Here is a 21,005-nt window from a genome sequence, read left to right as displayed (position 1 = left end):
CTCTACAATGGCTGCTATTTAGTCCTATTGTTTGTACATTTTTTAAAAAAATATTCAAATAATTTTGATACAATTATGAACATTTAAGAATTAGGCTGCCTAATACATAGTCCTTAGAAATGATAAAACTTAGATAGAAACTAACTATCTGGGATGCCTGGGTGGCTCAGTGATTGATCATCTGCCTTTGGCTCAGGGCATGACCCCGGGTCCCGGGATCGAGTCCCGTATCAGGCTCCCTGCATGGAGCCTGCTTCTCCCTCTACCTATGTCTCTGCCTCTCTTTCTGTCTCTCATGAATAAATAAATAAAATCCTTTAAAAAAGAAACCAACTGTCAGAGGCTTATTACTTCATAAAGCAGTCAAGCTTGTGTACCATTTCCATCACTGACCACAATCCACCTATCTAAATTTACAAACAACAATAATTAATATCAATTCCTTCAGAATATTGAGGAAGTACAGGAAAATCTTCTGGATTTTAAAAATTAACTTGCTGGTGGGGGGGGGGGTGCCTGGGTGGTTTAATCATCGTTATGTGTCCAACTCTTGATTTTGGCTCAGGTCCTGATCTCAGGGTCATGAGATCAAGCCCTGTCTCTGCTCCATGTTTGCTGTGGACCCTGCTTGAGATTCTCTGCCTCCCTCCCCCTCTCCCTCTACCCTTCCCTCTCTCTCCCACTCAAAAAAAGAAAAAAAAAATAAGTTACTAGTATTGCAAACATCAGTGATTAAACCCTTGGAAAGATTCTTGCACACTTGTCTTCCTGTCTTCCTGGGATCCATTTCATTGCCTGGCTTCGTGACCCGTATTTTTTAATGGGGGTGTGGTGACATTCCTGTAATGTCCATCTGAAATCTTTGTTCAAAATGATAAAGAAACAATTCCATTTTTTTTTTTTAAAGATTTTATTTATTCATTCATGAGAGACACAGGGAGAGCGAAAGAGGCAGACACACAGGCAGAGGGAGATGCAGGCTCCATGCAGGGAGCCCGACGTGGGACTTGATCCCGGGACTCCAGGATCACGCCCTGGGCCCAAGGCAGGGGCTAAACCTCTGAGCCACCCAGGGATCCCGAAACAATTCCATTTTTAAAATAGCATCTTAAAAGTATCCCAAAGTAGCTACTCAAAAGTTACAGGCATATTTTCTTCCTGATTCATTAGGGATGCGATTGAGTTACAGAACAAAATCTTTGTTTTCCAGCATTCCATTTTGCAGTGATGCATGGTGGGTTATAGTCAGAACAAATCTCTGACAAGAGACAAACCCTTGCAAGTGATAGTTTCCACTGGGAAGTGTGACAAGCCCTTAACTATTTCGGCATGCATAGTGTCTCTATAATTATCATAGTTGAATGTAAAAACCTAAAGATAATATAAATTGTTCATGCAGTTAAACTGAATTGGAAAGCAATGTCTTTTGTTTTTTACAAAAGAGAGATAACATTTTTCCCTTTTTGCTGCTGTTCAATATTGCTCCTAGCAGATTTTATGTCTATGTTGTATGGAATAGTAACTTAATGCCAAAGATGTCCAGTAGCTTCAGATTAAAATGTAATATAACATACATAAAGCTTTATTGTTCCTTTAGGTTGTTGTTTTAAGCTGAAGTGGAATATTTCCCTAAATTCTTCAACAAATGTGTGCGATTTACAACTAAATATGCTTAAGACTTATACCAGTGCTGCTAAAGAAATAGGCCTTATGGACCTGTCAAATTATTTTCATGCAATTGTTTCTGTAGCATTATTTTTACTGGCAAATGTACAAGTTGATAGAAAAGGAAATAATTAGCTACTTTCAGAATTGCTGATGCATAGAACTAAAGGAGGCCAGTCTGTGCATCTTAGAGATTGTGACATTTTAAATTACCTGAATAATACAGGGAGCCGTCTTTGGACATAATTAACACCTTGCCTAATTACTGTCAGGTCTAGACAGAGTCACACTTTATTTATGAAATATTATTTTATTCAAACTTGCTTTCACGCTTATTATATTGCAAAGTTTAGATTTGTGTGCTGTTTTCCTAAGTGGAGCAACTTCTTTTTTTTTTCCTCTCTCTTTTTTCTTTTCCCTCCCCCTTCAAGTAATCAATGCACTGCTGAATGAGTTCATTTTAATGCACTCAATCATGCCTCTAATGTTCGTAGCTTACGGGCGCAAGCATCAGTAATGCAGGAATGTTATATGGCTTTAGTTTGGGCCATTTCATAAAATATTCATGGAATCAAAAATGTGCATCAAAATAGCGGCTGGGAGAATTACATTTATGTTCCTGCTTTTATGGCAGCTTCACATTTAAACCCATTTGTGTTAATATCTAGTCAATCTTCCTACTTTAAAAAAAAACTAAAATGGGAGAGATCATATACATTCTCTTTTGCTTAATATTTGTTCTAGACATCTGCTGTGATACAACAAATATCTATAAACTTTCAGAGATGTTGTGTAGGGAAAAGGGGTAAGCAACAATTTGGATAATACCCAAATATATAAAATCTTATTTTCTCTACATAACGTTTGTCTTAACATCCTACCAAGCATTTTGCAGTTTACCACACTGTTTGGGTATTATTTGTATTTTTAAATAAAGGGGTGGATTTCTTGTTGTGTGGGCTTTAGGTAAAGTGAAACTCCCTTGTAATAGTTTTATTTTGAGAGTGCACTTTCTTTTGCATGACAAACTATAATTGCATACCAACCTCCTTATTGTGTATGTAGATGTCATGTAATTGTTTTTAAAACAAACAAACACCAAAAACTGAGGCTTAGGATACTTCTATCCATACATGGACACTCTTGTTTTACACACTTGTTCTGTGTATCTCCTAGGTGTTTTCTGATAGTACTTCATATTATTGAGTAAACTGATTACTGATGGTATTGGTGGAGGGCCATCTCAACTCCCTCCCACGTGACATTTTGGTCCCATTTTCTTCCTTGATTCACTTGAAATATTAGTGAAGTCTCTGGGTTTTTGCTTAGCATTGAACCATGCATTCCAGGCACTTAGTTGAGCACTAGTTGTCTTCCTTGTTGAGGTTGCTTTTGCGATCTTTGTTAGGCATAGGAATGATGAAGATTTGCTTGTAATTCCTGCCGCAATGTTAGAAAGCTCCTGTGTCCCCAGAGACCTTTCCAATGGATGAATATTCCTGAGGGCTCCCCTTTTCTCTCCTGTATTCAGTTAACTTTTATTTTTGTGATACCCTGGTGTAATCCTTCCTTCTGCCCTCTTCTTCAATGGAAAATAATGTTACCACTTGATAATGCCGGGGAAGTACAGTTGTCTAGACATGTGTCCTTCCACAAGATTGGTTGTAGGATCTGGAAATCTCACCTGGTTCTGGTATTTTAAAGTTTATTTGATGACAAAGGGTAGACTATATATGAACACTTTACAGAAGTTACAAAGGGATGCTATGAACCAAAAAATTGGTTCATATTGAAAAAAAATGGTTCATAATCTTCATTTATTTTTACTTTAGCTTTATCAAAATGACCACTATAATGATGGCTTTTTGTAATATTTCTCTCAGGTATATTAAATTTAATTTTTTTCAGATAAAGTGGGATACATTATATCTTATTAATTACCCAATCTTAATATTAATATCAGTCTTTACCCAGAAAGTAAGAAAATCTTTGAAATCCTACTCACAATTGAAAATATAAATTAAATGGAAATCATTCCATTGTTAACCATGCTTAAAGGGAAATACTTGCATATTTGAATTGTTATACTCCCTTCATACTATAGACTATATTTTAATATTTTAAAATCAGATATACCATATTATAATATGTGCTTTCAACTTCTGACCAGCCTTTAGAAATTGTAGCCAAGTCATTTGTGTGCTTATGATCATTTTGGATCAAAACCTTGCTGGCTTATTTACTGGTCTGTTTGCCACCAAATAGATTTAGGAATGCATCTCTACATCTGAGAAGGACTGGAAAACTCTACTTTCTTTGTTTAGGCACCTCGGTTTAAAGTAGAAACCCCAGTGGCCTCATCTGTGACAATGTGGTTAAGGAAGGGGAAGTGAATCCGTGAGTAGCTATGTGGCCACAGCTGACTAAGTCCGGGGCACCCTAGGAATCCAGGAGCCCAGTGGATGTCAGCACACAATTTATGGGAAAGTAGGGAATTTAGATGCAGGATGCATAGCTGGTTTTACATCAGACTCCTTCAGAAAGACCAGTCAGAAGCACATCAGAGGCTAATATCTGTGCTTTTATATTAGAAATTACCTGCAATTGCCTGAATAGAGTCAAGAATTCTAAAACTGGAAAATACTAGAAACCATAAAAACATTGTTTTTAACTTGAGAGATTTATGTCTGAAGAATGTAACTTACTTTACCCAAGTTCCTGACTCTTGGTTTGTTGGCTAAGAACTGGTGTGGTAGAACCAAGTGGCATGGGTTTTTGATGGTCCCAAGTTTAAATCCCAAACATTACTTTTTAGCTATTTAGCTATTTGAGTCATTTAAACTTTATGTGTCTTAATTTCCTCCTTAGTGTAAAAGTGATAATCATATATACTGCATCAGTTTTTGGAAGGTTAAGTGAGATGATGTATGGGGGAAAAACCTTCTATTTTGACGAGCACCCAGTAGGCCTTCTGGAAAGAGTAGAGCCCTGTTCTCTTTCACCTGAGCACCTTGGACCAGGCTCCTTCCTCATGGGAGACCTTAAGTTTACTCTCCTGAGAGCTAAACCTTGGCCAATAATCATGAGCTAAGTAAGACACTGATATGAGCCCTCAAAGCCTCAGTAAAAATCAAACTCAACCTCATTCTAAGGTTGCCTGCCATAGTAACTAGCTGCCACCAACGTTCCCGAACCCCCCTTCATTTCTGCTTAGACAGCCTGTCCAGGATGCTGAATAGCACCAATAACACAGCAGAGAGTCTGGCTGTTGTGGAATACAATGACATAATCCCCACCTTTTTCCACTATTCCCCACCTTCAGCCCTCTCTCCATTTCCTCCACCTCTTCTTTCCCTACTTTCTACCTTTCTCTCCCTCCCCCTGCCTCTTCTTTCTGTTCCCAAGTAAATCAAATCTTGGACATGGCCATCAGTTCTCATAATACTATTTACATCTTTATGCCTCATTTGCATCTCATTATAATGAGTTGGGTTATCCAGAGCTTCACCTCTTGGCTCTCCTTCTGGAATTGTGATTCCGTTATTTTATAACACACCTTTGGATCTTCTTTCCATCTGGCTATTGTGTGTAACCACAGATGCCATTAGGTCCTTCCTAGTCTCCTTATAGTCCCAGCTTTTTTTTTTCTAGAACTATCTGGTTTACTCACAGTTCCTGTAAATACCTTTCCCTATTTACATGGCCAAAGAGAAATATGTACCTATACTTTATGAGTAGATGGATGCTGGATGGAAAAAAAAAAAAAGAACTCTAGCATACATCTTTCTAGGAATACAGGGCTATACTTTACAGGCAGAAATATAGTTAACAGGAAACATAACACACATATATGTCAGTGCTCCATTTGAGTTTTAAAAAAATGAGGGTCATGGGTATTTGGAGAAAGGTGTTTCTAGTGAGAGGTGCTACAGGAGAAAGATGAGAAAGTATGCCTGCTGTTGTGGGAAATAAGAGAAAATTTGTGAGTTAAATGTGAAGATATACTAGAACAGTGAACTTCAACCTTGAATATTTGCATCAAAATGAAAGAGGATTGGGCATTATTTTTAAAATAGTTTCTATCATATATTTTATTACAAAACAAAAATATTTTGATAGAAACATTAGACAACGCTGATAATCAGAAAGGAAAAAGAAACTATCCGTCATCTATTTAACACTGATAATGCTTTGTAAATGTTTTCAGATGTTTTCCAGTATTTTCGCTTATCACAAACACCTGTCCATGTAATGAAATATTCTTCTCATGTTTATGGCTTTGTAGTCTTGTATCATGTGAAAAGTTCATAATACAAGTTTCTAAGCGTCTGTCCTGTACACCTTCCCCCCTCTATGGATGTGTCCTTGTGCACATGACCTCCTACATAGTGCTACAAGGGCTCAGACTGGCCATGTCTTGACCCAGCTCCTTTTAGAGATTATTTGCTGATTGTCTACCTGTTTATTGTATTTCTTTGTGAATGCTATTCTGATTTATGTGTGTATTCTTGAATATTTCAATACTAATTTGGACAGCAAATTCAGAGCAAAAACAGGGAAATTATATGTAAGAGTCACGGCAGGGGCTGCAACATCCTGTATAATCTAACCTGTGATATGTAAGGAAACCTATTTGAGAAAATATACTGAGCCTGATAAGACTTCCATAGATTCGTTTAATCAATCATGGTAGTCCCGTTATAAAGACTCAACTACATTTTTTGGAGGAAGAATAGGTTATAGTTAGAGAATACTAATTTAGGTATTGAACCTGTATTGGTCCATTTCTCACAATAACACCTTGAATAGTTTACACTGTTATCCTATTTTGCAAAAGACTTAAACTCACACACAGAGAGGGTAGGAGTAGCCTGAGGCTGAACAGCGGAAAGGGTAAAGCTGAGAAAGAAACGCAAGCTGTCTGCTTAGAGCCTGCACTCATCCTCAACCACTACTATGGGAATGCCTACATACAAGTGCCTTTCCAGTTCATTTCAATTTAGGTAACTCCCAATACCATAAGAGAGTTTTTACACTATAGGATATTGTGAGGATTTTCACAAGGCAATTCACACGTAAAATACAATCAACAGTGTGGAACTGCAAACTACTCTTCCAGAAATGTACTTGCTCGTATTTCAAGGAGTGAAATCACTGAAAGCTAATTTAGAGTTTTGGCTTTGAGAAGATATATTTTGAACTGTATTATAAAATATAAACTAGAAAGGCAGTTAGGTTGTATTTTAATTATTAAAAATGACATGGAGTATACAAATGCCCCTATAATAATTGAATTTGAAATTTGTAACAGACCCATCCTCTCTCAAGGCACCTGAATTCTTCTTGGGAATGAAACAGATGCTGTCTGTTGAAAAGCAGTGTAGGATAGTGGTTGAGAGCACGGCTTTGGATTCAGACTGCCTGGATACACTAACCCACTAAACATGCAATCATGGGCAAAATTCTTAACTTCACTTTCTCTTCTGTAAAATGGAGTCATAACAATCCCTTTTTCACAGGAGAGTTTTGAAGATTAAATGAAAAATTCATATAAACCATATGGCAACATTACCTTTCATATATAATGTCAAATAAAGGTTAGCTAACAAAATTGCTATTAGTAATTGTTACTGGGTTTCACACTGTTTCTAGACATGTGTAATCCTAGCCAATTTCTACTTGCCAAAACACATCCCTCCAAGAGGAGTTCATCCAAAATCATTGCTGAATCTGAAGTCCAAATAGAGATCACTCCTTTCCCAGCTTAAATCCTCTTCATCCTTAGAAATTCTTAACTGTATTCCAGGGTTTCCACCCCCCTTTAATAGTAAAACATAAGATGTATACAAAATTTTTTGAAAATATGTTCTGGCCTGTGTTTATATTTATGAATGGCTTTTATTCTTCAGGTCAGCTTCTGGAAGCTGCTGAGCATTATGAAGCATTCCATCAATTGACGGAAGGGCGGATATGGAAGGATGAGACAGGCCGCTTTCTCAGCTTGTTGGCCTGTGAGAGTCTCCTGAGGACTTACAAATTACTCTCAGACAAAATGCTGGAAAATAAAGAATACAAACAGGCCATCAGAATTCTAATAAAAGCTTCTGAAATAGCCAAAGAAGGTGGGTGGAAAAGCACACTCTCACATTGCTTCCTTTAATGGGCAGACACTGCTTCTCCCAAGAGTGAAGTAAAAATCCTCAAGTGTTTGGGTGATTATTTCCTATGAAATGCAAAGACAAATGCCATCAATATACTTTCAAATTTCACTGTAAAACAGAGGTGCCTTCGTGCTGACAACAAGAAATCCATTAATTTCTTGAAAGCTCTATCTCCAAAATTACAACCCTCTGGGAGTAGTGTTATAAAACAATGAACCTGTAATGAGAAGGTAAGGTCATTTGCAAAAGTTAAGGGCGTGTGTGTGTGTGTGTGTGTGTGTGTGTGTTTTAGGTTGTATATTTTTTTCCGCTCTGAGAGATTTTTATTGTAAATTCCCTGTAGTCAGATCATTGGGAAGATAATGACAAATATTTAGTTAGAAGTAACAGGAAAATAGAACTCTGATATGTTTTGAATCCATGCCTGTCAAAAGGTGGCCTTTGCACTGGCAGCATCAGCATCACTAGAAGCTCCTAAGTAAAGCAGAATCTCAGGCTCCACCCCAGACCTACTGCCTCAGAATCTGCAGGTTAGCAAGTTCCCCTGGCGATTCATATGCACACCTGCAACAGTAAAAACGCTTTCATGAGAGCTGATCGTATCCTTAATATGGTGTATCATGTGTATATCATTTGTATATGTATATAAAATATAAAAAAAATTTGGAGCATATATTCCTAAGTTTTTACTTGGTGAAATGCAAAGATATTTTATTACCAAAATTTATCAATAGAGTAGACTTTTCATGAAGGAGAAAAAGAAGCTCTGTGCTTTCCAGTGTATTAGCTCAAGGATATGTTTAATTGATTGGGTTATGGTTTATTTGGAGTAAATAGGCCTGAATTTCTGGTTGTGATTTTAGTTTTCTAAAAGAGTAAAAGTAAACATCTTATCTTATTCTGTTACTTCTTTTTAATGATATTATAATATTCATAGGAGATCACCCTCGTTGCAAGATGTATCACATTGAATGAACTGCTTTTGAGTGACTGGTGATCTAGTACCTTCCCCAAAGGGGTAAACACTGACATAAATAGTTAGCTCTTAGATCAATTTCAGCAGCTAACTTTAGTCACATGAAAAGTTATGTGGAATCTCAATGTAGAGTAATGTATCAATCAGGAAAAGGTATTTTGCTTTAGGTTCACAATTGCTAAATGTAAGATAGTTTACGAAGGAAGGAAGGAAGGCTCCAAGGGTCTGTTTGCCCAGTCAGAGCCTTCCAGGCAGTCTTCCTTTTAAAAGCATCTCTTACTTTTCAAAGGACAAATAAGGAGAACAGGAGAAATCTTATGCTGTAATAATTTTTTAAATATCTTTTAAAACTGATAAATATTTGCTCCCATATTTCTTGTATGACAAAGTATATAGGTTTAAGGGATCACACAGTATCTTTACAAGAGCTCTGACAACTGAATGTTCTGGGACAAAGCATTTCTTCTTGCAATCATGTCCTACTTTGGTTAAGGAGCTTGATGCAGCAAACTGATGATTGCCTGCCTAAGGCACGCCTTCCACATTGGTTTACATAATATTTAAGGAATACCAACATCCACTAGGGGCTAGCTCCTTTACTAGGGCACCTTGGTATAATGCGCAAGGATAGCACTGGCCATGCTGTGGTTTCATAATTCTATGATTCTATTATTTTCGTATTTCAGTCATTCATTGGCCTTTAGTACATCACAGAGTTGTGCAACCATAAACACTACCCCATACTCACTAGATGTCACTCCTCATACTGTACTTTCCCTCTCCCCTAGCAACCATTAAAGCTACCTTGTGGATTTAACTATTCTGGAAAGTTCATATAAATGGAATCATAACAGTGCATATCCTTTATGTCCAGCTACTTTCACTTAGCATAATGTTTTCTTGGTTCATCCATCTTGTAGCATATATTACTACTACGTTCCTTTTTATGGCTGAAAAATATTTCATTGTATGGTGATGTCATATTTTCTTTATCCATTCATCAATTGGTGAACATTTATGTTGTTCCCACCTTTTGTCAATTATAAATAATGCTCCTATGAACCTTTGTGTACACGTTTTTCATTCTTTTGTCCCTAGACCTAGAAATGGAATTTCTGGGTCATAGGATTACTCAATATTTAACTTAAAGACGAGATGACATAGAATTTTCCAAAGTAGCTGTCCCATTTTACATTCCTACCAGCAATGTGTAAGGGTTTCAATTTATCCACTTTCTCACCAGTGCTTATTTCTGTCCTTTTTTTTAATTTCTGTCCTTCTTTTTGTTTATAGCCATATTAGTAGGTGTAAAATGGTATCTCACTGTGGATTTAATTTGCATTTCCCTGTTAGCTAATGATGTTGAGCATCATTTTGTGGGCTTACAGGCCATTTGCATATCTTCTCTGTAGAAGTATCTATTCATATTCTTTGCCCATTTTCAATTGGGTTGTTGTTTTATTATTGAATTAAGTATTCTTTATATATTCCAGATGCAAGTCCTTCATCAGATATATGATTTGAAAATAATGTGTTTTCTTTGCACGTTCTGATATCCATTGAAGCACAAGTTTTTAATTTTGATGAAGTCCAAAATAATCTATTTTTTTATTTTATTGTTTGTGTTTTTAGTATCACAACTAAGAAGGCTGCCACAAATCCAAGGTCATGAAGATTTGCTCCTACATTTTATTAAGAATTGTATAATTTTAACTCCTATGTTTAGGTCTATAATCTATTTAAGTGTGTGTGTGAAGGGGGATATGAGGAGGGTCCAAATTCATGTTTTCCATGTGGGTATCTAGTTGTCCCAGTGCTCTTTGTTGTATACACTATTCTTTTCCAATAGTTTTAGGACCCTTGTCAAAAATTAATTGTCCATAAATGTGAGGGTTGTTTCTAGACTCTCAAGTCTGTTGTGATCTATGTATTTGTCCTTATTCCGCTACTACATATTCTTGATTCTTGTATTTGTGTAGTAAGTTTTGAAATTAGTAAATGAGAGTCTTCCAATATTTTTCAAGATTGCTTTGGCTACTCAGCATCACTTGCACTTCCACATGAATTTTAAGATTAGTTGGCCCATTTCTGCAAAAAGGACAGCTGGAATTTTCATAGGGATTGAACTGAAACTGTCAAGCAATTGGGAGAATACTGCTATCTTAACACTATGACTTCCAATCCATGAATATGGGTTAACCATCCATTTATTACATATTCCATTTCTCTCAATAATGTTTTGTAGTTTTTAGTGTACACAACTTGGCCCTCTGTCAAATTTATTTGTAATGTTTGATTTTTTCTGATGCTATGAGAAATGGATTTTTTTCTTTCATTTTCAGATTGTTCATTGCTTGGAGGTAAAAATAAAATTAACTTTTGTTTATTGATTTTGTATCCTGCTAAACTTGTATATTAGCCTTAATGGTTTTTTATGTATTCTTCAGGATTTTTCCATATAGAATATTATGTTATCTGCAAGTATAGCTTTACTTCTTCCTTTCTGATCTTGATGCTGAAGGGTTATAGAATATACCACCCCAACAACCACTTTGGCATAAGGAGAATTTTGAGCTAAAATCACTTGAAAAATAAGAGATACAACGGCATGTAATCTCCCTGTTTCCTCCTGAAAACAGGAGATAAAAGTTGTTGTGAAAGATGCCCTTCCTGTACCACAAGAAAAGAAACATTCTTCTGTGAGGAGAATTCTGTACAAACAGACTTTGTTAAAATAATCGTTATTTGCCTTTAGCTTGCCTCCATTGCTTGGTTGCTTTTCCACAATTGCCTCTCTTTGTTCAACCCAATGTTAAAGCATGTAGATTTTGCAATTTCTTTGGTTCTTCTTTCCTTATGAAGGCTCCCATGTCACCTAAAAATTATGTACATTTGTGTGTTTTTTCTCCTATTAATCTGTTTTATGTCAATCTAATTCTCAGGCCCAGCCAAAAAACCTTAGAGGTCAATGTTTGCCTCCTTTACAATGCCTATCATATTTCTTGACTAATTGCTCTGGCTCGAATTTCCAGCGTAGTGTTACATGGAATTGGTTCCAGGATACATCTTAGTCTTCCTGCTGATCTTAGGGTGAAAGCTCTTGGTCTTTTGCCATAAGAATGATATCAGCTGTGGGTTTTTTGTAGATACTCCTTAATGTTATTAAGTTCCCTTCTAAGTTTATTGAAGATTTTTATCATGAAAAAGGATTGCATTTTGTCAAATGCTTTTTCTGCATCTATTAAGATGAACATTTAGTTTTTATCCTTCCTATTAATATAGCATAGTACTTTGATGATTTGCATATGTTGAACCAATCTTGCATTCTTGGGATGAATCCCATTTGATCATGGAATATAATCCTTTTTATATGTTGCTGGATTCACTTTGTTAATATTTTGTCGAGGCTGTTTGTGTCTATATTCATAAAGGATTGGTTTGTAGCTTCCTTATGATGTCTTTATCTGGTTTGATGTCACAATAATACTGGCTTCATAGAATTATTTGGGAAGTGTTTTCTCCCAATTTTTGGAAGAGTTTGTGAAAAATTGGTATTGATTATTCTTTAAATATTTGGTAGAATTCACCAGGGAGGTCCTCTGGGCCTGGGATTTTCTATGTGGAAAATAGTTTGACCACTAATTCAATTTCTTTACTTGTGCATTTATTCTGATTTTCTATTTCTTCTGGGGGCAATTTCATTAGTTTACACCTTTCTAGCAATTTGCCTATTTCATCTGGCTTATCTAATTTGTTGATGTGCAGTTGTTCATAATATTCCCTTATAATCCTTTTTACTTTCTCTAAGGTCTATGGTGATCCCTATTTCATTCCTGATTTAAGTAATTTGAGACATCTCTCCTTTTTTTTCCTGTTCAGTCTAGCTTAAAGGTTTGTCAATTTTGTTGACCTTTTCAATGAAACAATTTTTTAAAATTTTCTCTATTGTTTTTCTACATTTCATTTATTTCCACTCTAGTCTTTATTATTTTCTTCCTTCTGTTTGCTTTGGGTTTAGTTAGTTCTTCTTTTTCTAGTTTTAGAAGGTGAAAAGATGACCCTTATTTTTTTAAAATAGACATATATAGCTATACATATCCCTTTAGCTATACATGTCCTGCTTTAGCTGGATCCCATAAGTTTTGGGTTGTTATATTGTTTGTTTTCATTCATTTCAAAGTATTTTCCAGTTTACCTTCTGAGTTCTTCTTTGACCCACTGGTTATTTAGAACTGTGTTTAATTTCCACATACTTGTGAATCTCCCCTATGTTTTGTTATCTATTTCTAATTTCATTCTCTTGTGAATACCAACTTCTCAGTTGGATCTACTACCCTGACAACTGTCCTTAATATTGAAACCTGCTTTTTCCTCCTTACCCTCGCTTAGCACCCTCAATTTCCCCTACCTTGCTGTATTATTTTCTCCCAGAATACTTATCACCATACAATTTACCACATAGTTTATTATGCTTATTATGTATTTTGTATCTCTTTATGTCCCTTCCTTCTAAAATGTAAGCTCTCCAACGACAGAAAATGTTTCTGGTTAATTTACTGGTGATTCCTAACCCTGGGAAATGAACAAGGGGTAGTGGAAAAGGAGGTGGGCAGGGAGTTGGGGTGACTGGGTGATGGACACTGAGGGGGGCAATTGGTGGGATGATCACTGGGCGTTAGGCTATGTGTTGGCAAACTGAACTCCAATTTAAAAAAAAAAAATTTAATTTACTGGTGTATTCCAAATGCTTAGAGCTGTGCCTGACACAGAATAGGTCTTCAATAAATATTCAGTGAATAAATGAATTAGTGAATATATGTTAGCCAAATAACAATGGAAGTTTAAAGACATGTTTTAATGAAACATTTGAGTTACTCCCAAACACATTGTCTCTATCCATTAGAGACAATGACCCCCTCTTTAGATTCTCTGTGAGTATACCAGTGTAAGAATGGACGATTAGATCTTGAAAATAAAACAGTATTTCCTTTAATATGAATGATTATTGAATCATTAAAGTCAATACTAATTTAACCCACCAAATAAACTATACAATAATATAAACAGTATTTTGCCCTTTTTTCCTTTGGTATATGTGTCATTCAACTTCAATAATGCTGACATTTTCCTCCATTATTTTATGCTTTCACTTTGTCTTAATTTTGTGTCAGTTAGTAAGCAGGAAAAGTTCTTGTGCTTAAATCCTATTTTATGGCTAATATTTAGTGTGACTCAACTGTTTAAATTAGCTGCCTCAAAATCTATCAACAAGGGTCGATTTTTCTGTTCTTTGCTCGGCTGCCCTTTGGTTGTAAATGGTGATATTATATCAGCACATGCCACTGTTGGTACTTTAACACAGTTACAACATTTAATAGAGCAAGTACAAATTATGAATAATCAATGTTTAATTATCTAAGAGGCAACTTCCCCCCATAACCTCTCCCTCTTACCCTGTCCTTTCCTTGCCTAGTTCCATCCTTATCCTCAGCACTTATAAACCTATAGCAGAGAAAAAGTTAAGGCCCAGACAAACTGTAAGAGTTAAAATTCCCTAGACTGGATCATTGGCACCATCAACTCCACTGAAGTGAGATCTTGAGGGTGTGATTCTCTGCAATCAGTGAAATTGCTTGAGAATAATAATAATATTGTCACTGGCACTTGCCATCCCATTTTCTTGTAGTCTTTCAGTTGAGCCACTGCTTCACAAGTGGTAATTCAGTAAGTGGTGAGAATGAATCCAGTATGGAGAATCCTTACCTCCTGCTGAAACCCATCATGGTTGGAATACAGAGTTCAGAAATCTAAAGTTGTACCCTAACTCCTGGGTAATACAAATGCTGGCAGGTGCCCCTTTAGATTTCTACAACTTTCTATTGTTTTAAAAAGCAAAAATTCCGCTTGTTATAATATGTTAGTTTCTTTAATGCCATGGCAATTTTTCTACATTTTCAACTTTAGGAAGTGACAAGAAGATGGAAGGAGAAGCTTCCTATTACTTGGGCTTAGCACACCTAGCTGCTGGAGAGTATGAAACAGCATTAACAGTAAGTTGAAGAAAGCTTTCAATCATTGGAGTTTTTAATTTTTACTATTGTATTAATTCTACTTTATTATATTTTTTATAAAACCAATAGAAATTGATTGGCCTCTACCTTTATATAGAGACTAAAGCAGAATAGCAGTTCTAGAAGCAGAAAAAAAATATTTTTATTGCTTTAGTAGGCAATATATAATCAATTACCATGAAGTGCTTTAAAGAATATATGGAAGTTAAATATATGGAGTAATGTGACCCTCTACACTCACTCCCATACCTTTGAGGATAAGAGGATATGGATTTAAATGATTGCAAAAAGTAAATAGTAAAAAAAAGAAAGAAAGAAAAACAACCAATTACAGTAAACTTATTATTTGGGAAATTTTGCTTAGAAAATACTGTGGTTATTAAATAGTCAAGTAAATTGCATTGCTATGGACCTTTGTGGCAGGAGGCAGCAAAGATGCAGGGCACTGGTAGTTCCAATCTGAGAATTACTCTGCTTCATGATAAAAATCAGTGTTTGCCTATTTTATGACCAGAGTTCATATGTTTGGCTAAAAAACAGAAAAATGTCAAAAGCCATCTTTTCTGTACTATAACAGAATTCATTTTTTTCTTTCATTTTTCTCTTACTTGTAATATATTTACTTTCAATATATTTCAAGTGTAGCTTCCTATTTCATTTCATATATATCTCTTGTAATATTTTATCTGATATACAGTATTGGCTTTATCTTTAGCTTTGAGGATTTCTGATTTGCTGTTTTGGATACTTGTGCCAAGTAGGATTCTTATATTTGGGCTAGATATTTTTCTCTGTCACCCTTAAAATTGGGTCATTGTGGGAAACTTAGATTACTATAGATGGCTCTTTGGTTTAATACTTTTTGGTCAATGACATATATTCAGCAATGCTGTGTTCCAAGGAACACAGAAGCCAGCACTCTTTAGGAGCTAATTTAATGAGAGTGGCCATAATATAACTTGAGAACATAACTGTAATTCAAAGCAGGGTGAATGGATTTTCTGAGTCCAGAGGTAAGAGTGGTTGATTCCAAGATCAGGAAGGTTGCACGGAGAGCTTTTGAGGAACAGGATTTCTACAGACAGAAAGTGTGGGAGCCAAGGATGATAGAACATTAGACACACACATATACACACACACACTCAACATGAACATACTCAGTATGTTTCGGAAGCAATGAATTGTCAGGTGAAGTATGAAATCAAGATGGAAAATTAGGTGAAAACTAGCTTATAAATTGTCTATCTTTCCCCTTTTCTCTAATTGGCAATACAAACACATGGCTGAATAAATTCAGACAATATAATAGAGTTTACATTGAAAAAGACATTTTCCCTTCATCTTGGTACTCAGTCACACACAGTTTTTTTCTCAAAGGCAAATGCAATTACAAGTAAAATATTAATATATATATATATCATATAAGTATATATACATATATGCTCTTTTGTTGTTTACAAAACTGTAGCATTTTATATGTAGTGTTCTATGTCTTGAGTTAACTTCTTCTACACTAATGCATATAGACATGCCTCATTTTTTTTAAAGATTTTATTTATTTATTCATGAGAGACACAGAGAGAGAGGCACAGACACAGACAGAGGGAGAGGCAGGCTCTCCACAGGGAACCTGTTGAGGGACTCCATCCCAGGATCCCGGGATCATACCCTGAGCCAAAGGCAGACGCTTAATCACTGAGCCACCCAGGCGCCCCAGACATGCCTCATTTTAAAGAGCCACATGATGTCCCATGTTATAGTTGTACCATAATGGATTTAACCAGCTCCTGTTGGAGGGCATTTAGGTTATTTCCAATTAGGTTTTATTACAAAAGGTGTATCAGTGAACAACTTTGTGCCAAAGCGAGAGGTGATCTACAGAATAAATTCCTAGTGGTAGAAATGCTGGGTCAGAGAAGAGATGAATTACATTTTTTTCTCTAAGCTTCCCTTTAAAGAAGCTTCATCAGTTTATATTCCTACAACAATAAATGAAGGTGCCTGCTTCCTTTGGACATTAGGCACATATGTGTAATATGTGTTGTGAATATTTTTCCAGACCATTGGTTTTTTATCTTATTTATGAAATTTTTCCATGCTAAATATCCATGACCAAATTTATTGATCTCTTTTTGCATGACTTCTGGACATTCTTAGAAAGACTGTCCTCATTCCAAAATTATTATTTAATTTTATAGAGGGTTGGAGGGTCTTATATGCTTTGTTGAGGAGTGTGAAACTCATATGTTAAGCAATGTGGGATTTTTAATGATTTTTGATGAGGCTGGTGACATGATCACATTGATGTATTCACAACTCTTTATTAACCACCTTCTATAGGGCCACCTGGGTGACTCAGTGGTTGCAACATCTGCCTTTGGTTCAGTGTATGATTCTGGGGGCCTGGGATTGAGTCCCACATCAGGATCCCCACAGGGAGCCTGCTTCTCCCTCTGCTTATGTCTCTGCCTCTCTGTGTCTCTCATGAATCAATAAATAAAATCTTTTCTTTAAAAAAAAATCACCTTATATATGACAGACATCATGCCAGGCACTGGATCTGGTCTATAATTTTAGAAGATAATACTACTGGTATAATCTAGTAATGAACGATTGAAGAAACAATATTTGGCATCTAAGGAACAAATTTCTTGAAACTGTTACTCCTTTCAGAAAAGTATTGAAATTGTTTTTCTGAAAGTATGGAAACTATAAGCCAAATATGAACATGTTCGTATTAGCCATATGACCTTGGACAAGTCCTTTAAACTCTCTAAGCCTCAATTGCCTCATCTATCCAAGGGAGCTAATAACTATACTTACTGTTTTAGAGTGTAGTGAATTGAATGGTGGCCCCAAACATCCACTTCCTAATCCCTGGGACCTGTGATTGTTACCTTATTTGAGAAAAGAGTCTTTGAAGATGTACTTAAGTCAAGGACCTTGAGATGAGACAGTCACCTTAGATTCTCTGGGTGGGCTTTAAATCCAATGACAAGGGGCCTTGTAAGAAAAAGGCAGAAGGAAATTTGAAACAGGCCAAGGACAAGAAGACACATACACACAGAGGAGACAGCCATGTGAAGAAGGTGCAGAGATTGGAGTCATGCTGCCACAAGTTAAGGAATGCTTAGAGCCACCAAAAGCTGAAAGAGGCAGGAAGGATCTTCCCCCAGAGCTTTTGGAAGGAACACAGCTCTGCTGACACCTTGATTTTAGACTTCTAGCCTTCAAAACTATGAAAGAATCAATGTCTTTTATTTTAAGCAATTTAGTTTGTGGTAATTTGTTATATCAGTCCTAGGAAGCTAATACATAGGGTCATTAGGAGAGACCATTGATACAGTTCTAAAGGAGTACCTGCCTTGTATAATATAAACCTTTGGTATTTGTTAGATTTTATTATTTTTACTCTAACCTAAATCTCTGGACTTCAGTGATAGTAGAGAAGATGGAGGGAAGTAGTTCAGAAGTTATGAAGGACTTGGTAATAGAATAAGTATGGAAAGGGAGAGACACATGGGTGCCCAAATGGGCCCTAGGTTCCTGGCTGTGGAACTGGATGGATGCTGGTGTCATTTACTGAGCTAGGAAATGCTAACAGATATCCAGGCATGGGGAGAAATGGGGAGTTCATGCTTGAATGTGCTGAATTTGAAGAATCTTGGAGTTATCCAGAGAGAGATCAAATAGTGGTATATGTAGGTCTACAGCTCAAGAAGAAGTCTAAATGGGAGATATTATACACATTTGATACTGTATAAATATGCAAGTCTTTGGCATATTGAAACTGTGGAGTGGAGATTTCCTAAAGAGCATTGATAATGATGAATGAAAAAGGCCTAGGGCCAAGCTGGGGTATCCAAGGAGGTAGGAAGAAAACCAGAAATAGATGATCGCATACAAGCCAAGGAAACCAGGCATGTCTAAAAGACAGAAATATGCAAATACCTTCTGCCTCCTGGCCCAGGGCCAGGAATGGGTTGTAATGAGAGAGCTCCTGACAGAGTTCCTGTCAGAACTCAAGCACTTCCCCAGTACCTTGATTAGAGTGAGGGTTAGTTATTCTCCTCATTTAATTCTCCAGCTGGGGCGAGGGGCGGGTGGGGGGGGGGGTGCTTGGGCACCGCAGCAGGCCAGATTCCAGGCCTGGGGCTCGCTGCTACAGTCAAGAGTAGCCTTTGCAGGTGGCAAGAGCAAGAGACTGTCTTCGGAGCCCAGGTCTCGCTTGTGATAGAAAATTGTTGTCTTTTTGGAACAAGGCTCACCCAGAACTGAGGATTTACGGGAGCTAAGCTTGAAGTTTGGTCCAAGTCCATGGGCAACGCTGCAGGACGTTGAAGTATCTGTTGTCAGATTTGCATGCAGGATGCGAGAGCACAGTAGAGAAGGCATCAGGTCCATAGGATATGACAGGAGGCAGGGAACAGGTACGAGAAAACACCAAGGGATGAGAAGCTGGAGTTGGAGTGTGACCGGGATGCAGAATGGACATGAGCAGTTATACCTGATTGGGGGCATGGAGGTCTCTAGCTCAGACTGATTTTAGAGGGCAGCCTGTTTTTGCTGTTGTGCTGTTCGGAATGAAACCGATTTCCACAAAACCTGACATCTTGCTTTGATTTCTGATTGAAGGGCATGGCATGTCTTTTCCTTCTCTCTAGTACCTAACTTTAACCACTTTCCATGCTTCCTTTCCAAAGATAAACGGACTAAAACCCACAGCAGGACAGAGCACTCCTTATTCAGTGAATATATTATAAAAAATTACATGATCAATAAATAGGATTGATTCCTCGATTGATTGATGAGATATCTGCCCAGTTATCTAATCACGAAATAAGCATCTAACATACAATTTTTTTCTTTTTTTATTTAAAGATTATTTATTTATTTGTTCATGAGAGAGAGGCAGAGACACAGGCAGAGGGAGAAGCCATCTCCATACAGAGAGCCCAATATGGGACTCGAAGCCCTGAGCCAAAGACAGACTTTCAACCACTGAGCCACTCAGGTGCCCCCCTCCCCAAATTTTTCTTTTGAAAGAAAGGAAAATATCCTACCTACCTCCCCACCCTGTGCTGTATGATCAACACTGTCTTCATCTGTTTTAAGGCATTGGTGGTATTGCTGTCACAGCGTAGCTGTACAGAGGGGCAAGAATGCCCTGAAACCAGCTTGGTCGTGTTGGAGCCAGCCTGAGACAGCTAACAGTTCACTTCAGCATTTCCCTTCTCTTTCACAATCAGTCTTTAATTCTTGGCTTCAAGTCCATATACTCTCTTTATTCTCTCCTTTGTGTTTTAAGCTGATCATCTGGAATATTTCCAAATTTTTAGTGCCTTGCTCTACATTCAACCTCTTTCTCTTAAAAATTTCTTCCTTTCAATAATGTTCATCTGTTACAGATGTTTACACGATTTGTATTTGTTCAAAGAAACTTGGCTTAGAGAAACCTGTCACTAGTAAATATTATTGGTTAATAGTTCTGATGATCTGACACAAGGGATTTTGAAATTTTGGTACTGGATCTTAATTAAAGAGCTTTAATTTATTAATAGATGATTCATATGTAATCCTAGAGTATGTTGACAAGCGTATGAAGTTTGGTCACCCATTCCTTGCCAATAAAGCAGTGTTTATTAGATGATACAATAGGGTTAAACTAAGACCAAATAACGGATTGATTTAGGGCTGATATCCCTGCAAGTGAGGAAAGGGGGTTTGGGGAAGAGAAGTGATAGTTACCCTAACAAGCCTATGCATGAAGTCAAAGAGACCCTGACACTTAAAGGTGAGAGAATGCTACCTGCATTTGGCAGGTGCTAAGAAAAGAAATAGTAATCCCCTTTGGCCATCAATTTAGACTTGCACATGTCACAAGTAGGGTAAATTCTGAATTTTAGATGGTAAATGTATCTTATGAAGTCCTAAAGTTTCCAAGGTAAAAATATTTTACTGAAAGTCATATTCAAGGCTTTTGCAAAGTTGGACCCATTTCCACAGTCAGATACTGCAACCATAAGTTAATTCAAGAAAAGGGAAGGACCTTCTTTAGCACTGTGTTTTTCTGCATGAATTTTCTTCATCTCTGAATATTCTGTTCCACTTAATAATTGTAGGAACACCAAC

At 36.8% G+C, this 21,005-nt stretch overlaps 1 protein-coding gene across 6 annotated transcripts in view; it reads left to right on the top strand.

Annotated features, from left to right (window-relative positions):
- The window catches only part of TTC29 (tetratricopeptide repeat domain 29), a 245,925-nt gene that overhangs the window by 75,519 nt on the left and 149,401 nt on the right, over positions 1-21,005 (top strand). For all 6 annotated transcript variants that reach the window (XM_025439028.2, XM_025439029.3, XM_049094169.1 and 3 more), the window contains 2 exons: positions 7,575-7,787; positions 14,767-14,852. In XM_025439028.2, the coding sequence (XP_025294813.1) occupies positions 7,575-7,787; positions 14,767-14,852 (299 nt within the window). The remainder of the gene's footprint in view (positions 1-7,574; positions 7,788-14,766; positions 14,853-21,005) is intronic.

This window comes from Canis lupus, chromosome 15 (assembly GCF_003254725.2).
Source record: "Canis lupus dingo isolate Sandy chromosome 15, ASM325472v2, whole genome shotgun sequence".
In the NCBI taxonomy this organism is placed as follows: Eukaryota; Metazoa; Chordata; class Mammalia; order Carnivora; family Canidae; genus Canis; species Canis lupus.
The sequence above is the reverse complement of the archived record's forward strand: the minus strand, read 5'-3'. Positions and strand labels throughout refer to the sequence as shown.